This window comes from Meleagris gallopavo, chromosome 17, assembly GCF_905368555.1.
Source record: "Meleagris gallopavo chromosome 17, MGAL_WU_HG_1.1, whole genome shotgun sequence".
Taxonomy (NCBI): Eukaryota; Metazoa; Chordata; class Aves; order Galliformes; family Phasianidae; genus Meleagris; species Meleagris gallopavo.
The window spans coordinates 9,658,019-9,675,075 of record NC_139420.1 but is presented as its reverse complement, the minus strand read 5'-3'; the positions used below and the strand labels follow the sequence as shown (position 1 = coordinate 9,675,075).

The 17,057-nt window shown below is 38.0% G+C and overlaps 1 protein-coding gene across 10 annotated transcripts in view; it reads right to left on the bottom strand.

Annotated features, from left to right (window-relative positions):
• CIT (citron rho-interacting serine/threonine kinase) overlaps nucleotides 1-17,057 on the bottom strand; it is a 71,504-nt gene that overhangs the window by 15,300 nt on the left and 39,147 nt on the right. For 9 of the 10 annotated variants that reach the window (XM_085238284.1, XM_085238283.1, XM_085238287.1 and 6 more), the window contains exons 22-29: nucleotides 15,198-15,372; nucleotides 13,685-13,882; nucleotides 11,464-11,517; nucleotides 3,494-3,691; nucleotides 2,845-3,038; nucleotides 2,204-2,339; nucleotides 989-1,093; nucleotides 151-291 (exon numbers count right to left, since the gene is read on the bottom strand). In XM_085238284.1, coding sequence (XP_085094410.1) covers nucleotides 151-291; nucleotides 989-1,093; nucleotides 2,204-2,339; nucleotides 2,845-3,038; nucleotides 3,494-3,691; nucleotides 11,464-11,517; nucleotides 13,685-13,882; nucleotides 15,198-15,372 — 1,201 coding nt within the window. The remainder of the gene's footprint in view (nucleotides 1-150; nucleotides 292-988; nucleotides 1,094-2,203; nucleotides 2,340-2,844; nucleotides 3,039-3,493; nucleotides 3,692-11,463; nucleotides 11,518-13,684; nucleotides 13,883-15,197; nucleotides 15,373-17,057) is intronic. The other variant, XM_085238291.1, reaches the window with a different exon arrangement.

Genomic DNA, 17,057 nt, shown 5'->3' with positions numbered 1-17,057 from the left:
GAAACAAACAACTCAATAGCAGAACAGAGCTAAAAATACTGTACCGTATCTCATGACTCTGAAAAGTACTAGATTAGGAAAAGGTCATATCCCAAAATTCCACCTTAAATGGGGAGCACAGAGTCCTGCCCTCTGTTTCCTCACCCTCACCTGAATGTTTTCCAGCTGATATTCCAGATCACTTCTTTCAGTCTTCAGAAGATCTGCTCGATCTAGAGCCTCCTGCAGACCTTGAGTTAAGCGGAAGATGTGGTTCTTCTGCAGATCCATTTGTTGCTGCAGCTTTGCCTGCTGTTAATAGCAAAAAAGTGGTGTACTTTTTTGTTTGTTGTTGCTGTTTGTTGTCTTTTTTTTTTTTTTTTTTTACAAAGCGTTATTACATGTTATTCTTTTTTTTTGCAAAAAGAAAAAAATAAAAAACGATGATCACACAGCTTAGACCTTCTTTAAAAGCTAAATTATGGAGAGCTTTGAGAAGCTTCATCTGTGGTCTCCAGCTATGCACCCACAGCACATTGGCTCCAGACCTGTTTATAAGTGTTTCCTACACTTTGCCTGATGTAGGAACGCTGTGTCTGGGCACAGACACTGCCTTGCAGATGTGACCTAGGACATGCCTTGTCATTATAAGCTTCTCTAATAATCACTGGGACGCTGGCTGAACCCAATTATCATTACTATCACCAGACCTGTTTTGATCTTCTTGTTTAAGTACTATGGGACTGTGTCCACTGGCTAAAGAGTCCTTATTGTCAACTCTTGGCTCCCAGCCCACCTTTCCCTGCACAGCAGTTCACTTTCATAACTCCCTGATGTGGCCACACATTTTGCAAAATTTTAAGGAAAAACAAAACTTCCACCTTCATTAATTCTCTAGTTACATATGAGAAGGATGGATGTGCAATACTGCTATTGACACAGCTTTATCCAGTCCTTCCCACAGTGTGGAACTTTCTTCTGAAGTTACAACTTGAATTTACAAGGTTACCTCCTCCAGAAGCCTCTGCTTGAGCTCCCTTTCTGTCTCAAGCTTCTGTTGTAAACTGCGTGCATTCATCTCCAACATAGCATGCTTCTTCTCCAGGTCATTGAGCTAAGCAGGTGGGACAGATGATCAGGACAACATAAAAGAGTGATAAATATAGTGTTTCACAATCTTAAAATTCAACTTCACCAAGCACACACAGAAGAAAAATGATACAATTATCCTTTACTTACTATAAAGGGTTGAGGGGGAAAAAAATTGGTGTGCCACTGCTCAAATGATGACATCGAGTTATTGACAGAACTCATTGCACATCCCTGGTATCATAGACTCTTTTCCATCAGCCATTCTCAAAACAGACACAAGTACTGACTGTGAGACAAACTCCATAGAGCAGCCCCACAGAAAGGGATCTGGGAGTGCTGGACCATAGGTTCAGCATGAGCCAGCAGCATGTCCTGGCAGCCAAGAGGGCAAATGGCATTTTGGGGTCCATTAAACACAACACAGCCAGTTGGTTAAACAGGAGGATTATCCCACTACATTTAGCATTGGTGCAGCCTGATCTTCAGCAGTTCTGGGCTCAGCACAGCATTAAAAGGATATTAAGATACTTGAATGTATCCAGAGGAGAACAACAAAGCTGGGCTTTCAAGGGCTAGAAAGCATGTCCTATGAGGATAGGCTGAGGACAAGTGTGTTGTCCAATGTGAAGAAAAGGAGGCCAAAAGGTGACTTCATTGCTCTGTGGAATGGAGAAGGAGGTGCCTCTTTCTCCCTACTACCTGATGACAGAATGCAAGTGAATGGCCCAAAGCTGCTTCAAGGGAGGTTCAGACTGTACATTAGGAAAAATTTCTTCACCATGTGGCTGGTCAAATACCAGACAGGCCTCCTAGGCCCAGTGTCTGTCAGTGTTCAAAAGGCATTTGCTAAAGCCCTTAATAACGTGCTTTAACTTGCAGATAACCCTGAAGTAATCAGACAGTTGGACTAGATGTTCTTTGTAGATCCCTTCCAACTGAACTATTCTATTGTTCTAAAATTAAATTCTAGGTCTTTGGCTTGAAGCTAGAATTCTATCCTGTTGATCTCCAGTATTTAACTTGCTCTCACATCCTGAAAAAGCTGCTCAGGACCACAATTCTAGAAATTATATCTCTACAAAAGAAAGGTATCTCAGCTTGTAATGGAAGTGTAGGATTGAAAGTTGCTTACCTTATCAGAAAGGCTCTCAGCTTTGAGTTTTTGTTCTTTTAGTGCTTGCTGGAGGGCTAGAATCTCTGCCTTGTGTTCTTTGACAGCTAGTTCTACCACCTGGCGAGATTCAGTAATACGCTGATCTGCTCTCACTCTGAATTAAAATGGAAGACAATGTTACCTAACACCTTTCTGGGTTTGACTTCTTCCTAGCATGCAGTGGCATCAATAACTTTCAGAGGTTTGCCTCAAATTCAAGATGTTACTTTATAAAGCCTGACTGTTTGTTGCAACACTTGTATTATATAACCTTGCCCCAATCTAGAAAAGCTGCTTGAAAATTTCAAGACTCTACAGTTAAACTTTGGAGCAAGGACTAACTTTTCATAAAATGAAGTAAAAGGGAAAAAAAAGATCAAGACTTCTATAAATTCCAGTGATAAATAACACACCCTCTTGAATCACTTACTTGCAAAAAAACAAAAGGAACAATATTACTGGTGAATGACTATTAACTAATACACCATTTTTAGAACTACTTCACAAGAATTTATATTTAGTTCCCACTCCCATATCCTATTCCAAATATATTTTTGTACTAGCTTCTATAGAGCATATGCATACAAGTTAATATAAAAGGGGAGGAGGGGACAAAAGACCTGCTCTGTTTCTCAGTATCCAGCATCCTCTGCAACTCTCTGACACGACATTCAAACTGAGACTTCTCATCCCCTAGAACATTTCTCCATGCTTCCCACTGACGCTCTTTCTCCAAGAGTTCATCGTTCAGGGCCTCCAAGTCCATTACTTGCTCTTCCAGCATTGTACATGTTGTCTTCAAGGCCTCCATAGTCTAAAAATAAATCCTCCTATCAATTCTCACATCCTACATCAAGCATGCACTTTAAGCTTCAGCCTTACCATTTAACTTACAGTACATGCAAATTGGCAGCAAACATAAGCTGGTAAATCACAACCCATTTATTTCCAACTTGTGATTGCCTTTAATGTCAGCTCTATCTCATTATGAAGATTTGAAATTGCCAAGGTCACAAAATTAAATAATTCTACGTTATGATACCTTCAGAATGCTAAATTTCTTCGCAGAATAATATAAAGAGAAGTAACAAAAATTTTCAATTCATTCAAGTACTTAGGGAAGGAAGTCTCGAGCAATAATTGGTTGAATTGCCCCTAGAAGCATATACATTCCCTACAGGCTTTCAGATTTAACATAATTTTTAGCCTTTCAGATAACCACCTAGCTATCATGGAAAGACTGTAATCCAGATTTATGTAAAGCCTTACTTGTTTCTGACTGGTAAGCTGCATCTCTCTCTCAGTGATCTCACGACGGAGATGATCAACTTCACTTCGCAACTGGACAACCTCATCACTGGCCCCTGAGGCCTCATCAAGTTGTTTGGACAGGAAGAAATTCTGATTGTTCAGTTCTGCGTTGTCTTCACTGAGCTGGTTCAGCTGTTCTTCCAAATCTGTAATCACCTAGAAAGAAAGATAAATTAGATTACACGTCAGTGAGTACAGGTTGTTTTGAAAGTGTTCTCCTCTCACAGAAACAATTATTGCCAAGCAAGAAGACCACTTGGCTTCCTTTTTTTTTTCCCCTCCTTTTCAAATTTACACACATGAAACATAATAATGACAGATTTCACGCAATGGGAGTACTTTGATTACAAACAGAGTTTTGATTCTTGCAGAAAACGCCTTGAAATTTTCTTTAAGTTTTGTTTAGAGTATAAATAGGCCATAACAACTTCTTTGTGAGAGAACTGCCTTATTTAAGGCACTGTGCTAGGAGTCAGGAGTTCTGGTTGTATTCTCAAATCTGCTGCTGACTCAGTGTGCTTTTGCCAGACCACTTTTCTCTCTTTTTTTTTTTTTTTTCCTTAATTTCTCCTCAAGTAAAATGAGGCTAACACTTCTTACAGAGACCTCTGAAGTGTGATACTTAAGAAAATTGAACAAGAGGTAGAAAGAAGGCAGTATAATCTGATGAATCCTTCTAGCAATTGCGGAGATTACTATAAACAGCATTGAATGCAGCCAGAAAAAGCAGAAAAAATTGAGAAATGTACTTCATCGAAGTAATATCAGCATAGGATACATGAAGAAAAAAAATGTGGCAGCACAACAGACTAATAGAAAAATCAGTGAAAAGCAGAAATTCAACGAGTACAATAGCCTTGCCTTTAATAAAGTGGATGCATTTATTTCTTAAATCAGAATAGCATTGTACTACAATGCTTTAAACCACATTCTGCTTCAATTTAAAGAACAACAGGAAGAACAGTGGGCTCTTCTCACAGTTCTTTTTAATTTGTCATGAGTGAAAGGCCATCAGCACTGGGTGGGTGAGTATTTGTACCTCCTAGCTAAAAAAATGTCATCCAACAGAAGAGGAAGGATCCTCGGAATAATGTTAACAAAAAGAATTTCAGAAACTAGAAAAGTTCTATACAATTAACATTCAACTATTAGAAATACATTCAAGAGGCATTGTTGCCTAGGCGTCAAAGAAAGGTGAATAAAACACTTCAATAAATGGGAAAAAATATAATACCTCAGAACATAGTTGGCCACATTCAAATGTGTAGGAAATTGGAACATATACAAGCACTTAAATAAATAAAGCAGTAAAGTGTTGCACGTCTCTTCTCAGCTATCTGAAAAGATGACAACTACTTCTTTTTGAAGAATCTGAAAAGCAGGTATTGGCTGCTCCTTACTATGGCTCTCCTAGATCTTGATTAGCAGTATTTGATTGTTGGCAGAAAAAGCCCAACTGCCATTATTCCCTGCTGGGTGAAGGGGAGATTCCTGCTATCCATACGTTCTGGGTCAAATCAAAGTGATTCATCCTCTAAAACACAATGCTGCTGATAAAAATCTGATCACGTGGATGTTTCCTGAGCACTCTTACTGCCCTGTTCAAAATATGCATTTTGAGTCAAATTCCCAAAGAACTCAGACTGTATCGTAAGGATATCTTAGTGCCAAATTGTTATAGGGATACTTGTAAATGTATTTACGAAACCAAAAAGGAACAGAAGAACACTTGCTTTTACAGTGTTTTACCCACTAGTCATACAAACAACACTGGTGATTTCTACTAGCTGCCAGATCAGATAATACCCTTCCTTTTCTTCTACCTTTATTTTATTTTCTGCTTATTTAACCACACTAGTGAGTTTTAAGCAATCTGTTACAGACCTTTGGTTTCTTCCACTTTCATTTGATATATTAATTCAAAGTACTTTCTATAAAGTGTATTATACTATATTTGAAATATAAGAGAGACCTGAGGGGTAAATCCAAAATTGATATGGTGACATAAAGGTAGTACTTTAAACTACAAGGAGGCTGTGGATGCCCCATCCCTGGAGGCATCAAAGCCAGGCTGGATGTGGCTCTGGGCAGCCTGGGCTGCTGGTTGGTGACCCTGCACACAGCATGGGGTTGGAACTGGATGAGCACTGTGGTCCTTTTCAACCCAGGCCATTCTATGATTGTGATTTCAAGACAGCTGTATACTTTAATGGCTGGAAGTTAAACTTTATTCACCCTTATTCTATGTTCTGAGATTCTGACTTCTTTCTTTGGATATAACCAAAATTAAACCAAACCTCCAAAGTGACTTGGCTTAAATTTTGAACATAATATACAACCTACATAACATCATGTAGTTAGAGTTTATTTATTTATTTTAAAGAGAGAGAGTTGTTCTTCTCATAATCTTCTGTTGTTTTTTTTTCTTTTTCACAGGGAAAAGGAAAATATCTTGACAAATTTTTTTGTTTTCAATCTAGCTGCAGGTATATATAATCCAATAGGGTTACAGAGTTTATAAAGCTTAAGTGGTGATAGATAACAGTGTCACAGGAAAATGAGACAATGCGTGATGTAAATGCCTGTCCTAGGAACCAAAACCAAACAGCACATGATAGGGGATGTGACCTTGGGCATACATACATACATACATACATACAAACAACCTATGCCAGAATCCCATACCTGAAAAGAAGTAATAGTTCTAGGCATTTTTCTTTTCAGTTAAGGAACTCCCCAGGCAAAACAAACAAACAAAAAAACTGAGCTATAGCTACGAAGTTAAATTTGTAAATCTATATTTAAGGAAAGCCTACAATGAAACACTATTATAGCTTTTTAAAATCCAAAACATCATCACAAAAGTCTTCAGAAAAGAACCAAACACTTGAAAGCTTAGGGGAATACTTCCAGGCAATCTAGGCAGCACTATCTGCACCATGCACCATCACTCACAAAGCTAACAAAATGTCCTCCTCAGTCTACGTACATCTTCGTGTACATCTATGTTCATCTTCACCCCAACAAATCCAGAAAATTGAGATAAAATCTAATGTGACCACACCAAACTTGACAGACTGTTCACTACGTAGAACACAGAAGATGGGTATCTCGTTTCAAACATCACAGAGTAACCCAAGCATAACAAACTTCAGCAGAAGTGATCACACTCAGCACAGTTCCCTCCCCGTTGCTGTATCAGAGGGGTAAGGTGTTTCTATATTGTATATCACACAATGTACAAAATTTAATCCATGCATCAAAACTACAGTCAAAATAACATGGGAAAGGGAAAAAAAAGAAGCAGTTTTAGAATATTCTTAACTGCAGTTTGCAAGCTTCTCCAAAGCTATGCTCAGATCTTTCAGGAAGATGTCTGTTCTCAGGTGCCACCAATAAATGCACAGGGAAATGTTAGGATAGTACAAGGTTAACTGCTTCAGAATGCCATCAGCAGCAAGTTACTTGGTGTTAATTCAATTTTTAGCACAATCTTCATTCAGAACTTACAAACTAATGCAGAATTTTACTCCTTCATTTCCAGTCCCCACCCCGATCTTCACTAGAAAGTTAGCTGTCAGAAGTTAATAGGAAAAAAACAAAAGCTATCTCACATCCCCAAGTTATCATAAGGAGCACATGAGAAAGGACCGCCCTCACTTCAGGTTAACTTATTACAGGTGGATCTGAGAGATGAAGCTTTTCTACTAGAGAAATACCAAGCATCTTAATGGAGCAGAATATCAGGCCTCTTACTGACAACAGCTGCAGATAGATACTGCTCTTGTACATCTACCTATATGATGAATATGTAACAACTAATTCCTCACTTTCCTCCTCTCTCCATAATCAGACAACATCTGCGACTTGAAAAATACCTTACACTGAAATTTCAGTCTCTAAAAATTCATCATGGCATAGCTTGAAGGACATTGCTCCTGCTAGCAGCTGCAGAACAGTGGAATATTTCACCATCTGTGTTCCCTTCCTTCCCACACCAACCCATCCTTAAAACACACAGCGTCCTGCAGTCCTCCATCCTTGTCCTCAGAAGATGAGCTGCCACTCCAAACACGAGCCTCACTCTCAAATCATGGCAGTCATTCACAGAGAAGGTCCTGTTGGCCTCTTTCGCAGCAATATCACTGCAACACCCTAAAAATCTACGATGCTTTGCCAAACCACAAAAACTCCATTTTTGCCATAACATTTTTCATTAAATGAAGTGGCTCCTCCCAACAGACAACTGCAAATACGTATACTCACAGGCATGCACGTATATTTTTTTTTTGCTTGTTTTATCAATTTAACTAAGCCATAAAGAAGTTTTTGCCTGGGTATTAGCCTAGTGGGAAAGATCTTTGGGAGAGAAGAGAGAATTTAGTATATGACATATCTGAACACAATTTTGAACACGTAAGATTTACTCTTGTATGTCAGCTAATTGAGTCAACATGGAATCAGGATTTTAGACTGAAGTCAGAAGGGAATTTTTTTCATGCCTTGCTATCCCATCTCCTAGAGGTACAGAATCAAGCTTGTAAATGCTTAAGATAGCAACACACAATGATGACAAAAAAACCTCAATGAGTGGAGGTAACCCTTGTTTTTAATGATGAAATCTTGAATAAAGGAAGATGCAGTATCTAATTAGCATTTTTTAAAGCCACTCTCTTTTCTAGAGTAAAAGCAATGGCCTGTTATCCCCTCTCCTCCCCCATAAAAATGGAAAATACAGGTGGTGGTTCCACAGAATAATATTAATATTTTACTAAGCTGACTGTAAATATACTTTATGGGATACATTTTCTCCTAAATTTTTATAGAAATTACCGCCTCCTTCCTGAATTATTTCTGAATGAAATTACTGAATGTTTTCTTCATGAAAGAATCCAATCATTAGTAAGATAACTTAGTATCATTCTTGACTCCAAATGTGAAGAAGCAATAATTAAACGCCAGATGGAAATAACTGACAAAAACCTAAATCTTCCTATTTAAGAAAATGCATTTTATTTCTAGAGTGCTTGTTTATTGCCAAGAAAATAACTTTTAAGACTCAGAATGGATGGCAATATTTTTCACGGAATAATTCTTTAAAGGAAGAGAACTAGTCCTATCCCCCTCAGTGGATTTGTAGCAGGAGCTAGCATTGTGACAAGATTACAATGCAGTATCATTCTGTGTGCATGGCCATGTTCATCTGTGTGTGTGTGTGTGTGTGTGCGTGTGTGTGTGTAAAGCAGGTTCAACAATTTGCAATTTTTACTATAATTATGTATCCTATCACTTATTGCACAACTGAGGTCTTTGTGGAAAAAAGCAAAAGCCAGTTGTTTTTTTTTTTGGCTCCAACAGTAAAAAAGACACGTTGCAAGATGAATCAATGCAGAGCTATCAAAGCAACCGAATACAAAAATCACAAAGACAAAAGAAATTAAGACCAACAATACAACAATGATCAGATATAAAACTGACAAATAGGAGAACCTAAAGTATTGACTTGGGTCAGAGACCTTAGCAAAAGAAAGGATAATAAGAGTGCAGCCATGGTACAAGGAAAGCAGATGCATTTTGAGTGTCAGTGTTCAATACAAATGAGGTTGAAGCATCTGGTGAAGGCACCATAACAAACATTCCTTGATTCCTCACTGTCAAGATAAGACTGTCCTATCATTTCTCTCAGTACTTCTCAGTAAAAAGGATAGACAGCTAAAACTACTTACAACTCAGTAAAAGAAAGTTTCTACCCATGGTCAATTAAATTATACACAGATTTTCCTGGGCTAGAAAGAGAATGAATGATGAGCATGTATTATTCACATAGGAACCATTTCACTAATTTGTTACTGATGAGGATGTCTGATGCATGATCTCACTTATACCACTAAAAGACCTACAATGCACAACACTTAAAAAATCCTTTTATGCAGAACATTCAAACCTCTCAACATTATTGAAATCTTTTAGAACCATAGAATCACCAAGGTTGGAAAAGACCTCCAAGATCATGCATTCCAACCGTCCATCTACCACCAATATTTCCTCACTAAACCATGTCCTTTAGCACCATATCTAAGCATTTCTTCAACACCTCCGGGGTCAGTGACTCCACCACCTCTCTGACAGCCCGTTCCAGTGCCTGAATGTTCTTTCTGAAAAGAAATTGTTCCTAATATTCAACCTGAACCTCTACGGAGCAACTTGAGGCCATTTGCCCTAGTCCTATCACAAGTTATGCAGGAGAAGAGGCCAACTCCCAGCCTTGCCACAGCCTCCTTTCAGGGAGCTGTAGGGAGCAATGAGGTCTCCCCTGAGCCTCCTCTTCTCCAGACTGAACAATCCCAGTTCCCCCAGCTGCTCTCCATAAGACTTGTGCTGCAGATTCCTCACAGTTTCGTTGCCCTTCTTTGGACTCCCCACGGCATCCATGTCTTTCTTGTAGTGAGGGGCCCAAAACTGAACACAGTACTTGACATGCAGCCTCACCAGAGCTGAGTACAGGGGGATGAGCACCTCCTGGTCCCACTGACTACACCATTTCTTATGTAAGCCAGGAAACCATTGGCCTTTTAGCTACCTGAGCACACAGCTGTCTCGTGTTCTGCCAAGAGCATGGATCATGGGTCAGTCTTCACTTCTGGAGATTGCCTGCTACACTTACAAAGCCAAAATTCTACTACAGTGAGATAACAGGTTACAACCTTTGGAAGGCAGCCTACAGCAGAACACAATTGGTTTTTGCCTGCATGGAGATGACAAGTATTTTCACAGAAAGCCACCATTCTGTAAAAAGGCCAAGACAGAACAAACAACAGAAAAGATAGCTATGGGTGTAGTATGTGTGACAACACACGGGGCCAAAAGATCACTCAGCATAAGCAAAGTAGATGACAAAAAGCAAAGTTCCCTTTGCAGAATTTACTTTGGATGGAGATTAATACACTTTGCTAAGCCCTACTTTCTCATTGCTTCATATCAGTACATTCTATGAACAGAACACAAGAATCCCCTTGCTGAAAAGGAACTGTGGAAAACAGTAACTCTTAAATGGTATTTTTGAAAGATGAAAACTGTATGTTAAATACTTAGTCATCCAGCACAAAATAATTAAACTTGAGGAAATCAGAAGTGGGAAAACAATCAAGATTTAAAAAAAAAAAAAACAGCAGTTATGCTCTGTTTAGAGCGATATAAGGAAAAAAAGCCTAGAAATATCAGCAGCCAGCGTTGATCCAGATGAATCAACATTTCTGTAGTTCACGTCACTGGAAGACAGACTCTCCATCAAGTTTGAAGACAGTGGTAATTTGCAAGAATTCCTATCAATAGTCAAAGACCCTGAGATTTGTCCTGGATTGATGAAATGTGTAGAAAAACATCTCAAAAGACCTCAAGTAATTTAAGGTAGAAATTAAGATCCTCAAGTTCTTTCTGCTCTTTGAACAGATGTCCACACGTCGCTGTATCATTTTGAACTGCACACTTTGTCTCTTCAGTCTTTAAATTCCCCTTAAAACCCAAAGTAGCAAGAATGATTTTCCATCAGCTCTGGCCTAGATCTACAATGCAGCTCGGGATTTGGACAGGCAGATCTTTTCTTCTCCTTGTGAGTAGAAAACATCTTTACCTACAAACATTTTTGCAGCTGCTACACCATTCTTATTAGCTGCACTGCAATGAGATATTTTAATTTACTTTCTTCTCCAAAAAGAAGAATAGTGTCAATTTCACAAATGGAATAAAACCTCACAACTGAGGTTTACCCAAAGCCTAAAAAACAATCAAATCCAATCAGTCTAGCTCCTAACACCTTTAAGACAGAAGTCCACACTGGGAACTAGTGTCATCAAGGATTAAGTCAGTAAATCGTTTGCTTCCTTATCCTTAATTTCAAAATAATTCAATGATCTGTATTTAATACTCACTGTGCAGCTATTACGAAGGGCTTCAAATTTACGCTGGATTTCATCTCTATGTGCCTAAAGGAGGTAAGAAGTTAATCATCAATTTTTCATACATGAGAATTAGAATCCAACAGCTGTTGCTAAACAAACTGCAGAACAATCTACCAGCAAGCAAAGTTTGGAAGGCAGATGCTGCACGCTATGAAAGTACTCCGTAGTGACAAAGAACTGATTAGCAAGAGTCACATCCTACTTAATCAAATGTTCCCAATTCTGAGCTACTTAGAAAAATGTACAAACTCAAGTACTGAATTAAATAAAAAGTTCCATCTTAAACAGTCACTAGATCACTTACTGATTCCATGTTAAGTTTGTACATTCATGACATAAATTTGAGTTAGTTTTACTTTCATACTCAGATTAGTATTTCATACAAAATAAATACCACATACAGTTTAATGCTTGCAAATAAAAACTACAATGAAGCATTATGCAAGCTATCCCAAACAGCACTGCCAATCTACCTGAGTCCTACCATCAAGCACCATTTGATCCTAAGCCTCTCTAAAAAGCAGTGATGAAACACAATAATCAATTCTTTGGAAGACAGCATCCAAAGTATTGAAAAGTACATGCATTATTTTAAAGAAAGCAGAATTGCATGCACCATTTTACCTCCTAATTTACAAGCAAAGCATGACAAAGCAAAAGTTCTTGTTTCAGCCTCATGCCTTTCTCAAAATTCATTCAGACCATCAAACTGATTTAAGAAGTGTAAAATGTCATATGCTATCTGAAACCTTAACGAACGAAAGGTTAGTGTGCTAGCACATCCAGCTATTCTTCATTCGGAGCATTTTTGTTATAGCTAAGAGGCTAAACAGGAAAAACTCTTTAGCACAAGTCAAATATGAGAGCTAATACATTATCTTACCACAACAGGCAATGTGAAAAATAAAGTATATAAAAAAATGCCACATCATAAATACTCCAAGCACACTGAACTGCCCTATCTTACAACAGCTGGTTCAAGAGCACTACCATTTTGCCAAATGAACTGAAGCAGTAACTGAGTGAACACAGGTCATGTACATTCATCTGTTTTGCTGATGATGGAGGGGAAAGATATCAAGCACATAATCATCACCCTGTTAGCAGTGATATTAGCAGTTATGCTAAGTTTTCAGCTGGCAGAGGACCATAACGATTTTGAGCAAAAAGAAACTAATGCCATGTTCCAGTGAGTTATTCTTAAGCCTTGGTGTTGCTGCAGGACTTTGCCAGCGTGCACCTGCTTAAGAGCAATTCGGAGTGCATAGTTCTCCCATTCTCCCACCCAAAGCACCAAGCTCATACAAGCACCTGGCTCAGCAAATCCCCACTTTCCCATTCTAAAACATAGCAATGGCAGAAATATTCTGAATAACAATTATTTTATCAAATGTTACTGGACAAAGAGAATGAACATTTTCAACACTTCAAAATAACTGGATTTGAAGGTCATTGAAGACTGCTCCCTCAGTGTGGTTTAGCTGGCCAAGTAGCAGGTCAGTATATTCTCCCTCCCCCCTACTGCCCTCAGAATCCTTTCTGAAGGAAGTATTTCTTAGAATCAAGCAGTGTGAAAGCAGCTTTTTGTACTCAAGAGACAGCAACCTGCAGCATATAATTTACAATTATCTTTCCAAAGAGGGGGAAAAAAGGGGGAAGGGGGCAATTTAAATTTTCTTTTTTTCCTTTATGTCATTCACACATGTCATCAGAGACTGCAAGATGCAAATAACGATTTTTAAACACTGGAATAAAATTAGGGTGCTTAGCAACACTATTTTCCTAGTTTTCATTATTGCTGTTTTTCAAAACAAGTATAAAGCAGGCAAGCTTATAGAAAGAAATCATCAAAACATTTCTGATCAAGTACCTTCAAACTTGTGATAAATTATTTAAATAAGTAAATCAGAGAACAAAGCTCCTAGCAATAACAATTTCACATGTAGTTTCACCTCATCACAGAAGTAATAGTGTTCTTTGGGCACCAATGATAGAACTACCAGGAGCACACGTAAGGTTAATTTAATAGACAAAATTGGACATCTTAGACATAGCTGCCTCTACCAACTCAACACACAATTAATGCCTTTTTCTGAAAAATAAAAGAAATAAAGAGTAAAAATACATATTTAACCTCATCATAAAACATGGACCTTCTTAGTTCTAATCTAGAACCAATTTTAGGGCTCACCGTGAGAGCTTGAATCTCTTCCTCTGCCTCAGCTGTGGTCTCCTCTAGTTCAGTTTTGGCCTCACGGAGCTGATTCTCCAGGGCTGTCCGTGCAGCCTGCAGCCCAGTAATTTGAGATTCCCGCTCCTGGAGAGTCAGCTGCAATTCTGTCAACTGCCTTTTGAGTTCCAGCTTCTGTTCTTCGTGCTCTAGACCAACCTGAAGAATGAAAAAAGTAGCATCCAAACACAAATTACTTACAAAGAAAAACACAGGCAATATAATCTAATTTCAAACCTCACTTTAGGATGACATTGCCATTTCTATTCCAAAATCACATCTTCACAGATTGCTTAAGTGGCTGAGAAGTCAAGGATGCTGCTTTGTCTGCTTAAAAGCTACTCATTTGCTTTGAAAAAGATCAAAAGCATTTTGAAATGAAAAAAGAAAACAAGAATAGTTCCAGCTGTGACTCAAATATCACATCTAACACGCTGATACAGAAAGCATTACAGTTGAAGTAGTTTGTGCTGACATTTCTTCACAGAAATTATTGCATTCAAGAATCTTTAGACATAAAGACTATACGAATCTTTACCTGTATATCTATCTATTTAGGTTATTTTTGAAGAAATCAAGCAAATAACCTTGCTCTGGGTTTACTTGAGTAGCTTTTGTTCAAGGTTTTCTTGAGGCATAGTCAAGGATAAATGTGTTGTTTCCTGGAATGGATAAAAAATGAACAACCAAGCAAAGCAGACCTTGGTGCTCAAATCAATTCCAAATTTTAGCACCTTCTTCAGGATGTTTGCATCCCACGTGACTCTGTTGTGTTGCAGATGTGAGAGAAGCCTGCCAGAAATCTTACACTGGTCCCAGCCAACTGCCAGTCAAACAAGGACAAGTGCAAGTCATCCAACCCTCTTAGCTAAAGGCAAAATTTCAGACTGAAATGAAAATTATTAGAGCAAGACTGGAGAAGGTAAAAGATCTAAAAGTGAATTCAAAGCTGATATAAAACTAAAGAACTAAAAATGTGGCACAGGTCACAAAAAAATGCAGGTTTTCATATTATTGTTAATTTTTTTGAAAACCTTAGAAAAATGTGCATGAGGGAACAGGTCTCCCGTTTTCTTACAGCACTCCTGTTGTGTCGTTTGCTTTCTACTCTGTAGACTCTAGGCCTACGGTTAAGCCGATCATTGCACATAGCTAAGCTTTAATTCTTTACTCCATAATCACTCCAGCTGAAAAATATGATATTGTAGAAAAAAATACAAATGTGATTCTGAGAAAGCAAGAAGAAGATCTAAAAGCTCTACACTTACTCCAATGAACAATCTCTCGTATTTTCTCTCCCTCCAGGAGAAGAATTCCTGGGGGGGAAAATACTGCTAGACCAAAATAAATTATTACATGTTAAAATACCACTTTTAAGACACACAGAACTAAGACAACTTAATTCTAATCATCACTGTAATACTTAAAATGAGATGCATTCAAATAAGTTTGGAAGGATTAAACTCATTTTCACCTCTCGCAGCCTAGTCTCCAACTCCAGCAGGCGGTTCTTGTCAGTGTGATCTTGGTGACTCATCTTTTCCAATTGTTCCTCTAATTTTCGATTCTGGGCCTCTAACTTTCCAGCTTGGGTTTCCAAGTAGAACTTCTGTTGTCTGAGCTCTGAAATCATCTCCTCTTGGGCTTTCCTGATAGGAGAAAGAATAGAAACCCAAAGCATCCTTATATAAGGCCTTTCAGTGTAGTGAAGCAGGGAAGAACATAGCACAAGCTCCCTACTACACTAAACATGAAGCTCGTAGCTTAACTTCTATGCTTTTATTTTAAAAAAATCCAAAAAAGAATCCAGCTCTCTATTCCTCTCAGAAAAAGATCCACGTACTAACAGATTCATCCATATATACCCATTAAAATTTCATGTTTGCATGTTGAAAAAAAAAAAATAATAATAATTCTATACATGATTATCTACCACAATATTTAAGATATACTTCATTCTTATCATTTCACCAATTCCTTGTTACATACTTTCTTCATAGGAAAAAATGAACGGTAAGAATAGTTGCTTTCGCACTAAATAATTTCATGAGATGAGAGAGATTGAAGGGTTTCTGGCGGGATTTTTGTTTGTTTGCTTCTAGAAGATGAAATGGACCTAGAATAAGTTTTTAACTTGACCTACATGGAAGCAGTGATTTGTTGTCTCTAAACAAAGACTTCATCTATAATGTGAATGAAAATAATTACCTGTGTGCATAAGAATTCTGAGCCTGCAACCTCTGCTAAAAGCAACAATTAGCTTTTGAAACGGATTTTCTCATGCAAAACACGCAAACATCATTCTTTCTACATTATTTACAACTCCAGGAATTATTTTATCATGTATGGGAAATTTCTTTCCACTTAAAGTCCAACAAAGCTCTACATATATTAATGAATTAATATTTTAACAACTTCACTGTGAGATAAGCTGTTACTAATCCTGTCTCGGAGAAATTATGTGGCTTGCCCAAGATCAAATGGGAAGACTTAAAAAAGCTAAAAATAGAACCCAAGTCTTCTGACTCACACTCACACTTCTGTGCATTGCACACAGAACCCTCCCCTGTGTTTCGTGTTGTTGTTGCTTTTTTTTTTTAGTTTATCTCTACAGATTATTGGCAGACAGAACTGTCAAATGAGCTACCTGCTCAGGAAGCTGATCATCATTAGCTTCCTCAGATACTGGTGGAACAAAAGCTAGCCAAGTCCCACGCTCCTCTGAAGGGCTCAAATCACTTAAATTCTAATAACTTCAAACATGCTCAGATTGATTGTAGCTCTTGTGGATTCAAAATGCAGTCCAACAACAGATTCATACATATTCACCACCACAATTCACAAAATAAGTACAAACTCATTAGCTATCTGCTTTTATAAACACGGGCATAAGAAAGCAAATTTCCTCTCAAAATGCTGTTGATTCTGTAATATCTTCTAGCAATTCAGCAACATTAGGTTAATTGACAATATTTCTTAAACTATCCCAAGTAATATTTTCAAGCATTATTTTATTTTTCTTGTTTTCTGTTGAACTCTAGTGAAGCGTCCTGCTATCAGAGGATCATCTAGCTCATCTGGCTCACGGGAGATCTTATATTCAGTTCAGCACAATGACTGCAGCACTAGACCTTGCATATGTTTCCCAGGTATGTTCTGAGACACTACTTGTGCTTTATTTCAGACTGAAGATAAGTGATAGCTTTTCCCATCTCAACAGACTTCACGTGTTATTAACCAGAAGTCATCTGGAGCATAAAGCAACTCAATTCAAATTTCCACTTATTTCTGTGAATATTTCTGGCTGTTCAAGCTCAAATAACTTGCCAGATAT